The following is an 18,324-nucleotide window of genomic DNA, read 5'->3' on the forward strand; positions in this document are numbered from 1 at the left end:
AAAGAAAGAAAGAAAGAAAGAAAGAAAGAAAGAAAGAAAGAAAGAAAAAGAAAGAAGAAGAATGCTCTCTCTATGTTCCAGACAGGTGCTGGGTTACTGAGGATGGCAAAGACAAAAAAAAGTCCCAATCCTCAAGGAGCAGCATACAACAGTGAGCAGATAAGTATATGCAAAATAATGGGGGTGGGGTGGGGAGAAAGTGCTAACATTTGGAGCACCCACCATAGGAGGAACAACATGAGCCTTAAAGCCCCAGTGAAAGCTTCTAAGGCCAGTCCAAGGAGGGAAAGCATTCTAGGCACAGGGACCAGCTTGCGCAAAGTCATGGAGGCAGGAGACAATATGGGGAATGACTAGTGAGTTAGTTTGGCTGGAACATAGAATCTTTTTTTTGTTGTTGTTAAAGCAGTTGGGGTTAAGTAACTTGCCCAAGGTTACATGGCCAGTTATTTTGTGTGGGTGTTAAGTATCTGAGGCCAGAACCGATCCCCGGTCCTCCTGACTCAGGAGCCAGCGCTCTTATTCACTGTACCACCTGGCCACCCCTAGAATCTTTAATCAAGTGAAATTTCAGAAGTAAAGCACTTGGAGAAAGAGAGGGAAGAATGAGAAGGAAACCTGGGGCCTGTGGGAAGACATTGGTTGGGATTGGAGGCTCAAGTTAGGAAAGCTGAATCAAGTGCTGTGTAGACCTATAGATATTGAGCTTGGTATGATGAAATAGATGAGTAGGCTAGAATGGGCTGAACTCAGAGAGGGGAAGACTGGTAAAAGCAAAGATGGGACATTCAATAAGTGACCAGGACTAAGCTTCCCTTGATAACTCCAGTCTATTATGAATAATATAATTTTATATTTAAATTAATATATTTATGTTTATTTATATATTTCATACAAGTAAATTATTTTCTTTTTCTGAGTCCCTATCAGTCCTGTATAAGTCCCTTTTTTTTTTGTATTGGGGGGGAAGGCAATCTGGGTTAAGTGACTCACCCAGGGTCACACAGCTGGTGTCTGAGGTCAAATTTAAACTCAGGTCCTCCTGACTCCAGGGCTGGTGCTCTCTATCTACTGGGTCACCCGCTGCCCCAAGTCCCTCTCTTTTGATCACAGATTGAGAACTAGAAGGGACTTGATGTTATTTAATCTACTCTCATGATACAGAAAAGAACTGAAATTTATAGAGGCCAAGTGACTTGGCCAAAGTTTGCAAAGTTGCTGTGGAATTCAACCCAGTTTCTGTAATTGATTGAAAATCTAAGCTATTTCCACTGCAATTAAGTTTCTTCTGCTTTGTGTCATCGCCAAGACCTGTCTTTTCAACCTTAGCCCCCTCTCTTGTTGCCCCCTTCTCTTTGACACTGCAAAGACTTTGGGACAAGCTCTTACCACCTCAAGCCTGGACCTACAGTTGGTCTGCCTGCTCCAGTTCTCTCCCCCATCCAGTCCATCCTCCCCTCGATGATCAGAATGATCTTCCTAAAGTGTACTTGTACCAAGAAATCCCCTTATTCAGTAAACTCCAGTGGCTCCCTGTGATTTGCAGGACCAAATATAAAATCCTCTGTTGGGCTTTTAAAGCCCTCTATACCCTGGCCTCTTCCTACCTTTCCAGTCCTCCTACGCTCCACTGCCTTCCATGTACTGTGTGATCCAGTGACACCATGCTTCTTGGGGTTCCTCAAATGAGACACACCAGCTTCTGACTCCAGGCATTTTCACTGGCTGACCCCCATGTCTGGAACCACTTTCAGTTCTCAACTAAAGTCCTACCTTCTGGAAGAGGCCCTTCCCAGTCCTTCTTTATCTTAGATCCTTCCCTCTTGGATTAGTTTCAGTTTATCCTGGATATAGCTTGTTTCTTCATAGTTGTTTGCAAATTGTCTCCCTCATTAGACGGTATGCTCCTTGAGGGAAGGTCATTTTTGACCTTTTTATGTATCTTGAGCACTTTAGCTCAGTGCTCAGTACATGTGTTGTGTTCTCTCTCTCTCTCTCTCTCTCTCTCTCTCTCTCTCTTTACCCCATTTGGGGTTTTCTTTGCAGAAATACTAGAGTAGTTTGCCATTTCCTTCTCCAGCTCATTTTACAGATGAGGAAACCGAGGCAAGCAGGGTTAAGTGATTTGCCCAGGATCACCCAGCTAGTAAGTGTCTGAGGCTGGATTTGAACTCAGATGATTAATAAAGGCTTGTGGATTGTCTGGCTGATATCACAGAGGATCTCTTCTCTGTCTTATGTGCTCCTCTTAAATCTTAAAATTTTAAATCCTGAGGATGGATTCAGAAGCAAGCAGTGAATGGACAGGGCTCCCTCATGATTAGGTAGGGAGGGTTAGAGGGAAAAAAAAAACAACCATAACAGCAAAAGAAAACTATTCTCGATTTCAAGTTAGAGGACCTTGGTTCAAATCCCCCACCCCCTTTCCCCTGCACATATGCTTATTTCTCAGGTGCCAGTTTCCCCATCTGCACAGATTTAACGGTTTCTGAGGTTCCTTCCAGGGAGGTAATCCTGCGAAACTAATCAATCCTACAGGTGCTTGGTAAACATTTCCAGGTATGGATTATACAGAATCCTGTCTTCTTCCCTGGGATAAAATCAGGGACTGGGACTTGGAAAGAACAAATGGGAAGTATTATTGTAGTCTGGAATTCAAGTCTGAAAGTCAGGAGATCTGCTTTCTAATCCTGACCCTCCGCTCTGTGCCCGCGAGCATCTTCATCGCCCTCTTTGGGCCGAAACGAAATGAAAGACACGGACTCTTAGAGGCTCTTTAACATCCCTTTCCTAGCTAGCATGTCTGGAATAAGAGGGGGTGGGGGTAGGGGATCCAGCCCAGGCCACTCCCCCTAATTTGAGGGGCAGTAGGACCCAGGAGCTCTGGAAGACCCAGAGAAGTGGGGGGATGGGGGAAAGGAGTGGGGGGAGCGGGACTAGCGGAGGGGAGAGCTTTTTTTTTCTTTTGCAGCCCAGCCGGGGGCCGCCCCCTTTAAGTCCCCCCCTCCCCCCCGCCCCATCCCGAGAGCTTTTCCAACTTTCCAGAAGTTTCTGCGGCCCGGGGCGGGGGGGCCTCTTATATAGGGCTGACGCGGGGGCTGCGCTCTCGGAGACACAGTCCCGGGACGGAACCAAGCGGATCCCAGCCTGAGAGGCACGGGGGAGGGTGGCTCATTCCTGCCCCCTGAGCCCAGGTGAGGGGAGCCGGGAAGCAGGCAGGGAGGGAGAGGGTGGTCGGGAGACTGAGGCCGGGCTCGGGTACCAAGCGGGACCTTCCCGCTCCCCGATGATCCCCTGCCCCGAGCCCCTCTCCTGGGTCCTAGCGGCTTGGGGAGAGAGGCGTTGGTCCCGGGCGGGCTGCAGGCACCTTCGGGACACTGGCTGGGGAGGCTCCCGATGCCAGCCTGCGGAAGCGGCGTCTGGGGGAATTCGGGTCGGGTCGGAGGGGCTCCCGGGTAGGTAGAGGCTGGGGAGACAGACGGCCGGACCTGGGACCCGGAGGAGCCCCCGCGGAGTGGTCCGCGCACAGAGCTGGGCGCGCCTCCCTCATCCCGAGTCCGGACGGCTTTCGGGACTCTCTAGCCCCACTCGGAGCCGCCCTCCTCCCCTTCCCCTCCCCGAAGCCTCGGGCACAAACAATATTGGGGTGACGAGAAAGGAAAATAATAGAATCCTTCGTGGATGACCGAATTCCGTTTGATCCCTTGTCTGCAGGGATGGAGTGAGGGACCAGTCCCCAGATCGCTTGTTTCTGGGGTGGAGAGGGGAGCTCAGCCGTGTGTGTGTGTGGGGGGGCTCAAGGGTGGGTGCTAGGCAAGGGAGAAGAGCCCCCACCTATAGAGAATCCTATTTTTAGGGTTCCCCCTAATCCATGGGAATCAAGAGGGAGGGGGAAGGTTATCACAGATGACTTTGTTCCACTATCTTTAGGGGGCTCCTGGGTCTGATTCTTCCTGCCCTCCATTTCCTTACGAGGCCTTTCTGGAGAAGGGTGGGATCTCTCTGGAAATTTAGGGGCTGGTTGTTGGGGAGCTGTGGGCATCCCTTAGTTCCTAACAGCTGCTGTGCAGATGCTGGAAGCTGTAGGAAGGGTGCTTTCCCAGATCCAGCCGTCTTTCCCTTCTTCTGTCCCTTTCCCCCTTCCCTTCCCTACCCAAGCTGAATCCCTATGAAAAACTGGGCATAAACGGATTTAGAAAGTAGCTACTTAAAATTGAGGAGAATAGTAGTTCCTTTATATTCATTGCACTCTCTCCCATTTTAAACAAAAAGTGTTTTTACATCAATTATTAGCATGATTTAGTGGAAACCTCCGGGCCCAGAGTCAGGAAAGCCTGGTTGGAGTCAGTCTCTCCTCCTGGGCAAATCGAACTTCTTTGGGTCTCAATTACTTCATCTGTCCCATGGGGATAATACTCCCAACTTTACCTATCTCACAGGGGTGCTGCAGTAAAACCTTTGTCAAACCTTAAAAGTGTCATTTGAAATGAGGTACTATTTTTCCCATCCTTGTAATAGCCCTATAGAGTAGACGGGGCAGGTATTCATCTTGTTTGATGAAGGGGGAAACTGAGGTCCTGGGAATTGATTTGCTTTATATCACACGGTAAATCCTCAGGGTGGATGAAATGGGGATTAGAAACAAGGCCATTGTATTATCTGAGGGACACCCAAGATAACAGAGGAGGGCTGGAGATTACATTCTTGAGTCTCTCCCCCTTTATTACTTATGTGGTCCTGACTCTGCTTAGGAGCTGGAGAGGAAATGGAGGGGGAGGGGAGAGGAGGTTCAGACTGCTCAGCTGTGCCTCTGCTCCTCTGGCCCCGCCCAGCCTGGAGTCCTCCCTCCCATCTCTCTCTTTCCAAAGTCCCTCCAGGGTCCCTGGGAGATTCTGGCTAGATCTTTGTTCAGCTGGTCCTGCCAAAATAAGCCTACCTTTAGGCTTCTCCCTGCTTTCCTTCGAGCTTTGTGGTTGCATGCTGTCTTTGTCTGGAGAGGGAATAGTAGCAGAAGTTAGATTTTCCCAACCAATAATCTTTTCCTTCTTCCATCTCCCTTCCTTAAAAAAAAAAAAAACAAATAACAATCCCCTCCTCCCCCCCAAAACAAACAAACCCACACTGAACAACTTGAACAAAAGAGGGTTTTGGCTTCACTGCTAGAGGGTATAGATGCATACATTTTTTTTGCCACCCCAAAAAAATCCCAAACAGAGGACCTGGGTTCTAATTCCACCTCTCTTATTACCTGTTGGACAGTGAACTTTACGGCTCTCAGTACCAATGCATCTGCCAGACAAAGGGGTTGGGCTTGATGATTTCCAAGGGCCCTTCCAGCTCGAGCATCCTGAGATCCTGTGAACTGTACCTCATGTGTCTGTTTTCTTTCAGAATGAAAAAAGCAAGCACTGACCTCCCTCTGAGAGAGTTTCAAGGTATCTTGGCCTCTGATTGAAACTGACTTTTTCCAAATGTCTGAATTCCCTTCTGTACCCTGCCTCTTCCTCTCCTCCTCTTTTTCCTGGTCCTGCTGATGGGTGAACGTTGAATATCTCCCTGGCAGGGCCCCTTTCCTCTTCCCTCCCCCACCCCTGCCTCCTTTGCTTCCCAAGGCCCACTTACAGGTCAGGATGAAACCCAGGCCTGTCTGCAAAGCATGGGCTTGTTTTTTTAAACTCGGTTTTTTCTTCCCTATAGGGAAGGAAGCCTGTGAGCTATAAATTACCTCGCTCTGCAGCTGGATAATTGCTGCCTCTCTGAATGGCCCTGGAAGCAAACCTTGGTCTGCTTGTGGGGACATGTGTGGAGGCAGCTGTTTTCTCTCTCTCCAGCAGTAGCAGGGAGGGTGGTACTGGCTTCTCTCCACCTGTCTTTCTTCCCTTCTCCCTCTCCCATCCAATCCCCCCCCCCCCCTTTCTGCTTTTGAGATTGTTTCATAGAATCCTAGAATGTGAATGCTGGAAGGGGTCTTAGATTTCATCTCATCCCAGGGCCCTTTGGGCAGTCTTGGGAGGCCTAGGAATACCTTTTCAGTCATGTTTTTAAATGCATAAAATAAAATGAGGACAAAGGAAAACAATTATACTGAGATACAGATATCAAAATATTTGAACAACAAGTTTACAGACCCCAGGTCAAGAACTGATATAGTCCAACCCACTTATTTTGCTGTGTTGAAAAAAACAGGCTTAGAGCAAGGAAATGAGACCTGGGGACTGAGTCTGTGGCTCCTAATTCCAAATCGGTGGCTTGGAACTTTGACTCTCTCCCTGGATGCCTAGAAGTCTCTTTTCCCTCCCTGAATCCCACCACAGACTCCCTCCCCCTAGCTCTGCCGTGGCAACCCATGGCGGAGAGCCTCAGGAATTCAGTCTTTCTCCTTGCCACGTCATCTCTGTCTCCACACCCCCACACCCCCATCCCTGAGGGCAGGCAGCTGGCTGGGAGGGAGAGGCTTCAGGCCTATCATTTGAAGCTCACACATGAAAAATCGGCTCATGTCATTTGAGGTTTGGGATGGAAGGGCGTAGTGATTTGAGCTGCCTACGTGGCAGGGTTGGGGAATGGGGGTGGAGATTGGTGGTTCCTAGGCCCATTAGCTAAAATACAAGTCAAATCCTTAGACCCTTGGAAGTCTGATTCATACTAGGTCCCCCTCTTTCTCTTTGTCTGAGTGAGCCAAGGGCTTTTGCCCCATTCCAAGCATTCAGAACTAACTTTATCTCCCTAGAGTAGAGAGGTGGCTTTGACTGATTGGTGCCCAGCCTTGTTTGGGCCCTGAAGGATCTTCATTCTGGTGATATAACAGAAGGAACACAACTATATCCTCACTGGGGATTTAGTCCTGTTGACTTAGTCGTGAGGTCTTATATTTATGGAAATCTTTTCATAGTTGTGACTTCTGTCCACCTTAGAGCAGTCTGTGAAGAGAGGAAGGAAGGAGATAAACATCTACTAAGTGCCTGCTGTGTGCCAAGAACTTTACAGTTATCTCATTTAATCCTTCCAATCTTTGAGAAATAGGTTCTGTTATTATCCCCATTTTACAGTTGAGGAAACTGAGTTAAGGGACTTGCCCAGGGTCACTCACTTGCAAATATCCTTTGGGTCTTGCTGACTCTAGTCCCAGTACTCAGTCCACTGTGAATGAGGTAAGGTGGGGGAGTCTTTCTTCCTATAAATAACTCAGCTTTGCTAATTCTCACTTCTCCCATTCCAGCAATACTAAGTACCCAAAGCTCTTTCCCCTAGTTGATAGATCATCGATTTAGAACTGGAAAGGGCCTTAGAAGTCATTTAGGCCAACTCCTTCATTTGACATATTAGGGAAACTGAGGCCCAGATAGGCTGAGTGACTCCCTACTCTGCCAAGGCAGTAAGTGTCAGAGCTTACTGAACCCGTGACCTCATGTTCCAAATCCAGCCATTTTCCCCCAGAGCACTCTGCCTTCCCAGTTCCCATCAGATACCTTTTTTTTCCCCATGTAAGTGATACATAAATGTGTTATTCTTGAAAATGATCTGGGGAACTATTTAGGTACTTTCTCCTTCTAATATTCTAAATTTCATTTTCTGCCTCCCAAGATGACCCTTAGCATGAGATCAATGTTTCTTTACCAATTTTTCATCCCCTTCCCCCCACCTGCCACCTCTTAAGACCTGACTCCCTTAATCAGAATGTCAGCTCTGAATGAACTTCAAAACAACCCTTTTCCATTTGAGGAATTTGTGCCCAAAATTGTTGTGGCCTTGGACCAACTCATGTAGCAAAGAATCAGGGAAGAGTAAAGCTGAGACTGGAGAAGGGGGAGTGGTTTGGAAATAATCTATCTGACAGCTCCTGCCTCTGGTCCCATTCTATCAGGAAGGTTCCCAAGGCCTGCTATCTAGTGCAGGGACAGGGATGGGGCCTGGAGATGGCTGGGGAGGAGGGAGGATGGTGTCTGAGCTCAGCTGGGCTTCCCTGAGAAGAAAGGTTGTAGGGGGAAGGCTCTTAGGGAAGTCCCAGGGTCTTCCACATCCTGCCCATGATCTCAGAGGAAGCCCTTCCTTTCCCTTCTACCGGCAGGGATTGGCCTGTTTGCTCGTGGGACCTTTGTGTGAGAGGAAAATGTTAGCTCTCTGGCCTGGAAAAAGATGAGAAAAGCAGGGACTAGGAAGGGTCCTTAGAGAATATCTACTTCCAACCCATGTAGAAAAAGGGGACTCAGGAGGAAAAGGTTTTAAAAGCTCAGGCTCACCCAGTGAGTTCTCAGCTGAGCAGGGATAGAACGAAGACCTTCTGTCTTATTTAATCAGTGAACTAGTGAGTGACTCATTAACCTCCCTCTGCCTGACCTACGGTGGTATGTGAAGAATGATCCCTGGGCCCCAGGCTGGGGTAGTAGAGTGTGGTGGAGTTGTGGTGGTGGCATTCCCTCTTCCAGCCTAATTCTGAGTGCTCTTACCCCCCTCTAAACCCCCTACCAGTGAAATGCAAGCTATGCATTTTGTTCCCTCTTCGTACAAGGCTGGCTGCATTCCACCCAGAGAAAGCCCCTGATTAAATCACTCTGTGCTATGAAAACCAAGGAGACTTTTTGTCTACCCCCGGGAACACTTGGTTGTTTGATTGGCACCATATACTCCCATTCTTTAGGTGGCCCAACTGAGGCCTAGTGCTTAGTGTCCTAATGGGTAAGACTTGAACTCCATATATAGTCTCAGACCTGTAAGGGCTGGCAGAGGTCTGTTTAACTCCTGTACCAGAGCAAGAATTTTTCCTGTGACATTGGCCACAAGTTTTAGAGCTGGAAGGGACCTTTAGGTCCCTATTATTCCAGCACCTTTCTTTTATCCAGAAATGAAAGGGAAAGTGACTTGCCCAGTCATGGATGGGCCGTTTGACTAATACTCTGTGTTCTACCACAATGGAATGAGATGATTATCACATTGTAAATTGCCTAGCAGAGTGCCTACTGCCCCACGTGTCAATACTATTATTATTCTGCCATATTGCAGAATTTTTCAACACATATTTCATTTGTGTTGAGCCTGTTAGTATTTGGGTGACATGGAGCATCTCTTGGCCTGAATGAATAACAGCATGAGATATGTTCCAAATAAAGGACTTATCAGCCCATTCATTCATCCAGGGTTTTCCAATTCAGTTCATTTATTAAGCTCATACTGTATACCAGACACTCCGTTTTGCCCCTTGGCCCCCCTCCCACCGTGGGATAATGGGGCTATCAGGAGTTTCCCTGTGTAAAGTCATCAGCCATTGGTCCTAGTTCACAGGCACCTCAAATTATGTCATGTGTCAAATGGCGAAGCCGATAGAGGGCTGAGCCTCAAGTCAGAGAGATTTACATTTGGCCTTAGACGCTTAATAGCTGTGTGACCCTGGGCTGACCTCTGCCCAAGTGTCCTTGTGGGGATAATAACAGGATCAAATGAGAGAATGTATGGAAAGTGGTTAGCATATGGTAGACACTATATAAATGCCTATTCCTTCCATCCCCCATCACACCCATAAAAGATTGTAATATTTGTGAAGATCTTGGGGTGGTGGTCAGAAGACCTGGCTGTGTGACCTTGCCTTTTTAAGCTTTATTTATCAGTCAGTAAGCATTTATTAAGCACCTACTATGTCAGTCAATAAACATTTATTAAACACCTACTGTGTGCCAGCTAAGCACTGAGGATACTGAGAAAGGAAAAAGGCGCCTCCTGCCTGAGGAGCCCGTACTGTGGTGACTGTGACCATTTGTAGGACGTCTGCTTGATCCACAGGTTGGTAGTTACAAAAACAAAACAAGCCGCAGACGGGGAGGGAGGGAAGTTTCATGTTGGTGTTAGCATGCAGCTGCTTGGTAAGCATTGAGTTGAATGTGTTGAAGGGAGCAAAGCCCTCGTCTCACTGAGTGCCATCCCCCCTGTTTTGCACCCGCAGGTTCCTAGCAGCTAGAAGCAGGGCCTTCGTCCCCCAGCAGCCATGTGGGCAGCACAGCTCATTAGCACCCTCTGCCTCCTGGCAGTGGCCAGCGCTGCTGAGGTCAAGAAGCCAGCGGTGGCAGCGGCGGGGAAGGCCGGGGAGGCAAAGCTGAGTGAGAAGGCGACCACCTTGGCCGAGCGGAGTGCCAACCTGGCCTTCAACCTCTACCACGCCATGGCCCAGGACAAGGGAGTGGAGAACATCTTGCTGTCCCCTGTGGTTGTGGCCTCGTCCCTGGGACTGGTGTCTCTGGGTGGGAAGGCAGCCACAGCTTCTCAGGCTAAGGCGGTGCTGAGTGCCGACAAGCTCCGTGATGACGATGTGCACGCGGGCCTGGCTGAGCTGCTGGCCTCTGTCAGCAACTCTACGGCTCGCAACGTGACGTGGAAGCTGGGCAACCGCCTCTACGGGCCCAGCTCGGTCAGCTTTGCCGACGACTTTGTCCAGAGCAGCAAGAAACACTACAATTACGAACACTCCAAGATCAACTTCCGGGACAAGCGGAGCGCCCTACAGTCCATCAATGAGTGGGCCTCCCAGACGACGGATGGCAAGCTGCCCGAGGTCACCAAGGATGTGGAGAAGACCGATGGGGCCCTCATCGTCAATGCCATGTTCTTCAAGCGTGAGTAGGGCAAGCTGGGAAGGACCACAGGACATGGAGGGTACAGCTAGAAGTGATCTTGGGATAGGGACTGTCACCTGGAAGGTGGATAAGACACAAGTACCATGGGCTCCTGAGAAACTGGGAGACCTGGGCTCTGTCCTGGCTCACTCAGATTCATTCAAAAACCGCTTGATAGAATGGCTAGAATTTATAGAGTTCCTTGAGGTTTGAAAAGCAATTGTTTATTTAATTTGATCCTCAAAACTTTTGTGGGATAGGTGCTATTATCCACATTTTACAGAAAGTGGTGAAGGGACTTACCTAGGGTCACACAGCTGGCGAGTGTCTTGAGACAGAATTCCAGTCTTCCTAACTCCTGATCCAACACTGCTTACCTAGCTGCTTCCTAGACAATTATTTTGCCCCTACTGTATACAGAGCATTACTCTGGCTACTAGGGAATATATGAATTTTCCTTACTAAGATAAAGTTCTCCCCTTGTGGGGAATAAGAGATAAACATAGAACATTATATTAAGTGCTCTGTTTCTGACTCACTCTATGACCTTAGGTCAGTCCCTTCCCTGACCTGGGCCATAGTTTCCTCTGCCTAACTGTGGGGTGGTCTCTAAGTTAGCTGGTCCTAAAGCAAGGCTTGTGATCTTAAGATGTGATAGGAAAGGTGGTGTTTGAGGTTTGAGGCATGGCTAACTTCCCTCCCTCCTTTCTACAGCACACTGGGATGAAAAATTCCACCATAAGATGGTTGACAATCGAGGTTTCATGGTGACCCGATCCTACACAGTAGGTGTGCCCATGATGCACCGCACAGGTAGGTTGGTGGCTGGCTGGGGAGGGTGGGGAGGGGAAGGGAGGGACTTGGCCTTGGCCTTGAACTCCCAGTCTGTCCAGTATCCTTAGCCCACATCCTGTACCATGCAGGTCTCTACAACTACTATGATGATGAGACAGAAAAACTCCAGATGGTTGAGATGCCCTTGGCCCATAAGCTCTCAAGCCTCATCATCATTATGCCCCACCACGTGGAGCCCCTGGAGAGGTTGGAAAAGCTCCTGACCAAGGAGCAGCTCAAGACCTGGTTGGGCAAGATGAAGAAGAGGGCTGTGGCCATCTCCCTGCCCAAGGGAGTTGTGGAGGTGACCCATGACCTCCAGGTAAGGAGCAGATTCAGCTGAATGGAGCCCTGAGCTAAGGGGTGGGGTAGAGGGCAGAAAGTGGGAAAGGTGGGTTAGGGAATCCTTTCAGTCCCTGGGCATCTAGCCCTGGGCCCAAGTCTCCCTGAGTCCTGGAAGCTTCCTGAGGTAGGAGGTCCTTCCTTTTTGGACCTGATTCAAGGAAGTCTCTGGGTACTTTTGTCTCTGGTCCTGCTTTCTAAATCTCCAGCTGAGCACCTTAGAGCTGTGAGTCAGACCACTTCCTGTCCTGGTTCTGCTGTGTGGCCTTGGACATATTTGGTGTCTGACCCTACCTATTGTGGCCATCCCTTCCCCTTACTCACCCCACCCCTAAAGAAGGGATGTGACTAATGTGGTCTCTAATTGGTTTGGTGGTGGTTGTAATTGTTTTTCTAATATTTACAGCTGGTGCTTGAAGTTTCCTTTCTAGGTAGGAAGCTGTAATAGTTCTGGACCCTGAGTCAATAAACTTGGGTTCAAATTTCCACCTCACTTAGAAGTTATGTGGGGGGCGCCTAAGTGGTGCAGTGAATGGAGCACTGGCCCTGGAGTCAGGAGGACCTGAATTCAAGTCCAGTCTCAGACATGTAACACTTACTAGCTATGTGACCTTGGGCAAGTCACTTAACCCTAATTGCCCTGCCCTCACCCCCTCCAAAAAGCAAAAAAAAAAAGTTATATGACTGGGTACAAGTCATCTTGTCTCTCTGGGTTTGTTTCCCCCTCTGTAAAAGCAGGATAGTACTATTTCACTGCTTGCCTGAATAAAGGAAGATACTTCAGAGCTTTCATAGTCTCTAGGAATGTGAGCTGTCATTGGGGTGCCTTCTGGCTCTGTCTCTCCAGGCTTCTGTGACCTTTGCTAGTCCCTTGGGCTACTTTAGAGATCTGCCACATGCAGTCTTTTATAGTGCCCCACCATCATCCTCATCATGCATTTATTAAGGCACTTGCTGTGTGTCAGGCATTGTGCTAAACCCTGGGGATACAAAGAAAGGCTAAAAATTGTCCCTGCCCTCAAGGAGCTCACAGTCCAGTGGGGGAGACCACATGCTGGGACCCTGGGAAGCTCGCAGTCCATCTGGGGACATAGATCAAGTCACATGCCTGTCACCAGAAAACACATCCTAGGCACATGTGGCCCCAGTACAAGCAATCCAAAAACGCTCACGTCACCCATTATGCTTGCCCGTACCATCTTTCCCCCATAAGAGGCAGCCCCACTGTGGGACTGCTAAACAGGCCTTTTGTTGGCTTGAAAGTAGCTCCGAAGGCTGCCAGGAAAGAGGCTTGAGTTCTGATCTGGATCTGGAGGCCAGGCAGGATTTCTGCCAGGCAAAGATTGCCTGGTATAGATGCACATGTATATACATGTATGGAAGTAAGCCCATTAAAAATACATATTAATGATGCCTCATGTATGTACATCCCAATCATTTCCCTCCTCCTTCCTCCAGAGTGAATCTTGTGATGAGGACAAGGACTCAACAATTTCCAGCCCGTGTAGTAAATGTGGCAGTCTATGCAGTGTTCTGTCCCAGTAATCCCCCACCTCTCTGCTGGAAGGGAGGAGGAGTGTTTCTTTATCTACTTTCTGGGACCTTCTTTGGTTTTTCCATTATTCAGAGTTTCTTCTAAGGAGCTCACTGTAGTTATTGTAGGCATTTTGTACATGGTTCTCTGTGTACTACTTATTTCGCTCAATATCAGTTCACATGACTCTTTCTGTATTTCCCCCAACTCCCCCAATTCTAGTTATCCATTTTGTTTGTTTTTGCCACACAGTAATATTCCACGGCATTCATCTGCCAGAGTTTTTCTAGCCAGGCCTCAGTTGATGGGTGCCCATTTCATTTCCAGTTCTTTCTTATCCCACAATGCTGCTGAGGCTTATTTGGTAGATAGGAGACCTTTGTTTTTGTTTTTGAGGAAAGTGAACTGAATAATCTTCTGAATGATTCCCCGAATGTCAGAGCTGGAAAGATTCTAGACGCCACATGTGGCCCTCTGGGTCCTCACGTATGGCTCTTTGAATCCAGACTTCACAAAACAAATCCCTTTAATAAAAGGATTTGTTCTGTAACACTTGGACTTGGTCAGGCCACCCCTGAGGACATAGAGGTCCACATGTGGCCTCGAGGCTGCAAATTCCCCACTCGTGGTCTAGTCCAAGTCTTTACCCTGAGCATGAAGCTTCTCTTTGCCCTCTCCTCAGTAGGAAAGAAGTTCCTTGAAGTCAGGGACGGTTTTATTTTTTGTCTTTGTATCCCCAGTGATTTGCAAGTGCCTAATGTGTGGTGCCAGGCCTGGAGTCAGGAAGACTCAATTTCCTGAATTCAGATCTGGTCTCAGACATGTATTAGCTTGTGGGACCCTGGGCAAGTCACTTAACCTCTGCTTGCCTTAGCCTTTTAATTTTTTTTTTTTTTTTTAGCAATCGGGGTTAAGTAACTTGCTCAAGGTTACATGGCCAGTTATTTCTGGGTGTGGTGCTGAGTGTCTGAGCCCGGGATTCGATCTCCAGGTCGTCCCAACACTGGAGCCGGTACTCTTACTCGCTAAGCCACCTGGCCGCCCCTAAGCAATTGGGGTTAAGTAACTTGCTCAAGGTTACACGGCCAGGTGTTTCTGGGTGGGTGCTAAGTGTCTGAGCCCGGGATTCGATCTCCAGGTCTTCTCAACACTGGAGCCGGTGCTCTTACTTGCTGTGCTACCTGGCTGCCCCTAGCCTTTTAATTTTTAACATAGGGCAATACTAGCACCTACCTTGCAGGGTTGTTGTGAGATCTCAAATGAGATCTTATTTGTAATGGTAGGTGTTTAATAAAGGCTGCTTCTTCTCCTCCCCCCACCTCCCACTCAAGGAGCCTCAGAAGTTATCCAGTTCAATGATGTCAAATGAATAGAAACAGGAATTACTAAATATATGGAAAGATCTCAGCAGGCTACATATTAACTTAGAAAACATATTTATATATTTATCACATATTTATATAGTATATCTTAAATCATTATATATTTATTAATTCATTTGTTTTGTTAAATATTTCCCAATTAGATTTAAATCTGGCCTGGCTTGCCCTTGGGAGTGTTGTGGGCCATTTGTTTGACTCCTCTGATCTAGGTCATGGGATCAAAGTGGAACCAGGTCTCAGAGCAGGCATTTTTTTTTTTTATCATATCACAGCTGCCTCTCCCTGAAAAACTCCATCCTCTTTAATGATCTCAGGCTTTCAAAGTACTTTCCTTAAAGTGGTCCTGTGAAGGCAAGCAGGGGCCAGGTGGGAAGATCCTTATGTTACAGAGAAGGAGACAGAACCTTAGAGTTGACCTGGAGTCACACAGGTAGTTAAATGATAGAAGGAGGATTTGAACCCTCATCCTTCCAACTAGGTGTGTGAAGTTCTTTATTGTTTCTTGCTAACTCAGAGGTTCTTAACTTCTTTTGTGTCAAGGACCCTTTGGCAGCAGTCTGGTGAAGACTTCTTAGACTTCTCAGAACCACGTTTTTAAATGTATATGATACATTAGAATTAGAAAAGAAAGCAATTATATTGACACATTTAATAAAATATTAAAAGAATAAGTTCATCGACCCCAGATTAAGAACCATTGCCCTAACTGGTCGTCATCCTTGTTGCAGAAACATCTGGCTGGCCTGGGCCTGACGGAGGCCATTGACAAGAACAAGGCAGACCTGTCTAGAATGTCAGGCAAGAAAGACCTGTACCTGGCAAGTGTCTTTCACGCCACAGCCTTTGAGTGGGACACAGATGGTAATCCCTTTGACCAGGACATCTATGGGCGTGAGGAGCTGCGGAGCCCCAAGCTCTTCTATGCTGACCATCCCTTCATCTTCCTGGTCAAGGATGCCCAGAGTGGCTCCTTGCTCTTCATAGGCCGCCTGGTCCGGCCGAAGGGTGACAAGATGCGTGATGAGCTTTAGGCCCTTGAACGGGGGTGGGGGGAGGGGGGTGGATGGGTGGGTGGGTGGTGGGTTTGGGCAGAACTCAACGGGTGCTATTTTGGCCAGCTGGGGCTGGGTCAGAGCCAAGGCTAGGAGGACTGAGGCTTGGTAGTGGTGGCAGTCTCAAGGCAGGGGCCTCTAGATTCAGGTGGTGGACCTCACCTCTCCACTGTTCCCTGGAGTTTCAGGAAAGGGGGCTGGTTTTTCCAGTGCCCTGGACCGTCCCTCCGGATATTAGGGGCGTGCTGCTGAGGGGGGGGTGGGTGGATGATAGGTCCTCTGGGGTTTGGGCTGGGAGTCTGAGAGAGGAGGGTTTTGATACCCCCTCACGTGCCTCTGGGGAGAGCATTCTGGTGCTTCCCTCTTGTCAGAGTGCCCCCAGGTTCTCTGAAAGTGGGCTGAGAAACATCCCCCACAGACTTCCCCCCCTCCCCAGGTCCCCTAGCTGTCTCATCTAGAGTCCATTCCATCCCTACTTGGCATGTTATTACCAATAGTCATTTTTGTGTCTCTCTCTGAGCTGGAAGGGGCCTTAGAGACCAGCTAGTCTACACCCCCCCTCCCATTATACAGATGAGGAAACTGAGGCCCAGAGAGAGGCTTGTCTACTATTACACAGTGAGTTAGTGGCAAATTAGAACCCAAATCTCATCTCTACCAGGCTGCCTCCGTTCTTCTGTGTTAGAGACTACCACCAGGAAAATCCTATACAGCCATGAACAGGGATCAGAATCTCATGGCTTGTCACATTTCCCAAAGCCATATTCTATGATCCAGCTACTGAGTAATTTGCTGCGTCAATAGAGTGCCAAAGAACAGCGCCCCTCCCAAACACACATGTAGGGTAACAGACCATTGCACCTGGAAAGGACCTTAGAAGTCATCTGGCAAAACCCTGTCATTTTTACAAAAGGAGAAACTGAGACTTAGGGAGAGTGCCTTAGAGAGGCAGTAGCAGAGGAGCTGGGATTCTGGTTCAGAGACTCTGACTCCCAAATGCAGTATTTTCCACTGTCACACCCAGACCTACACCTGATTTTGGCCACTCCTCCCATCACCCCCCCCCCAGGGGCTGGGGCCCCAATGTTGCACTGTGACCCTCCGAGCCGGTGGGAGGACAGGCCGGAGAGCAAGGAGACGGGAGGGGAAGGAATTTTTGTGCGGCATGTGCCCACGTGGTCCGCACAGCTTTATTTTCTCAAAAGGAGTCTTTTTCAAAGTTGGGGTGGGGAGGGGGTAGGGAAGGGGAGAAAATTAGCCCTTGTGTCTGCCAAAGCAAGGGTCTGTTTGTAAGATTTTTGCGATCAAATGTGTTTTGCAATAAAATGTGTTGTTTTTTTTCAGTGAGCAGTTTCGTGTGGTCTGTGTTCAGTGGGGGGTTGAGGGAAGCATGTTAGCATTTCCTGGTACAGGGGGAGGGCTAGAAACCAGGTTAAAACCCAGTGAATCTCCTGGACACTCTCCTGGACATGGAAACAAGGGGCAGAAGCAGAGAACATCAGAGCTAGAAGGAGCCTTAAGGCTCATGTTTATATGGTACATGCTATGTGCCAAGTACTGGGCTAAGCCTTCTACCATTACTGTCTCATGTGATCCTCACAACAGCCCTCTAAAGTACATGCTATTATTGTCTCCATTTTATAGATGAGGAAACTGAGGCAAACTGAAGTTAAGTGACTTGCCCAGGGTCACACAGCTAGTACATGCCCAAAGTTAAACTTGAGCTCTGGTCTTCCTGATTCTAGGCCCTTTGCTCTACAGGCTTCACCACATTGAATTCAGTTTTCTGTTTTGCTCCAAAGTGGCTTTCTCTCTTGGGCAAACTCCTACTTCCAGAGCCCTATTCTAGGAGATGAAATACTAATACTTTAAAATATGGTAATTAAGCAGTTCTGCCTCCCACCCCTTGAGAGACATCTCTTAGGGTCCATTAATTCAGATACAACCTGTAGATCACTGCAGTTTTAATAAACATTGAAGGAGAGTGATTAGGAAAGCAGGCTTTTATACCTGAGCTGAGAGAATTCTCATTGCCTGTCTTGTCTTTGCTTCTACTATCTTCTGTGCTCTTGAGGAAAGTGTCCTCAGGTCCCTGAGGCTCTCTGAACATGGCTTTTCATCCTTTCCCTCAGGGATGATGGCTTGTTGATGTTCCTAGTCTGTCTTCTTTCTACATGATCCCTGATCAATGCCCATCGCTTTGGTGCGTTGCTGGCAGCAACGACTTAGAGAAGAGGTCATCAGACATAGCCATCAAGCTGTGGGGTATCTAGTGGGCAGACTTAAGGACTGTCCCTTGACAGCAGAAAGGGTCCTGGACTCTCATCTTTTTGTCTTGGGCCCACAGGAACATCAAAGAAACAGTGGAAATGAAAAATGTTCCTGGGTTATATCTTTATGAAATGTGGTACTTAAAATTGAAGATTGTACTCCAGATAGGTTCCAATCAGGGCAAACGCCAGCGGAGCTGTGGCCTCTGTTGCTGGACACTATGTCTCTTGTAATGGAACTTAAAATTACAGTGGATTTTTGGCTCACTCTGCAACTCATTGTGGAGCATGCATTTCTCTGATAGGTCC

The 18,324-nt window shown here is 48.2% G+C and overlaps 1 protein-coding gene across 2 annotated transcripts; it reads left to right on the forward strand.

Moving 5' to 3' along the window:
- The first annotated feature begins 3,039 nt into the window (after window positions 1-3,039).
- On the forward strand, window positions 3,040-17,092 carry SERPINH1 (serpin family H member 1). Of its 2 annotated transcripts, XM_069070865.1 has the most exons (6): window positions 3,043-3,194; window positions 5,392-5,435; window positions 9,935-10,601; window positions 11,316-11,414; window positions 11,525-11,757; window positions 15,422-17,092. In XM_069070865.1, the coding sequence occupies exons 3-6, from the start codon at window positions 9,977-9,979 to the stop codon at window positions 15,722-15,724; spliced, it is 1,260 nt and encodes a 419-aa protein (XP_068926966.1). In that variant the 5' UTR covers window positions 3,043-3,194; window positions 5,392-5,435; window positions 9,935-9,976; the 3' UTR covers window positions 15,725-17,092. The 2 variants fall into 2 exon arrangements, with proteins under 2 accessions (XP_068926965.1, XP_068926966.1); XM_069070864.1 differs by lacking the exon at window positions 5,392-5,435 and having other exon boundaries at window positions 3,040-3,194.
- The last annotated feature ends 1,232 nt before the right edge of the window (window positions 17,093-18,324 follow it).

This window comes from Petaurus breviceps, unplaced genomic scaffold, assembly GCF_028583685.1.
Source record: "Petaurus breviceps papuanus isolate PSGF00001 unplaced genomic scaffold, PetGlider_PUasm1.0 90823, whole genome shotgun sequence".
Classification (NCBI taxonomy): Eukaryota; Metazoa; Chordata; class Mammalia; order Diprotodontia; family Petauridae; genus Petaurus; species Petaurus breviceps.

Coding starts and splice junctions, on each gene's coding strand:
- SERPINH1 (XM_069070864.1), top strand. CDS start 9,977: ATGTGGGCAGCACAGCTCATTAGCACCCTCTGCCTCCTGGCAGTGGCC. Junction 10,602..11,315: donor CAATGCCATGTTCTTCAAGC/GTGAGTAGGGCA, acceptor TCCTTTCTACAG/CACACTGGGATGAAAAATTC. Junction 11,758..15,421: donor AGGTGACCCATGACCTCCAG/GTAAGGAGCAGA, acceptor TCCTTGTTGCAG/AAACATCTGGCTGGCCTGGG.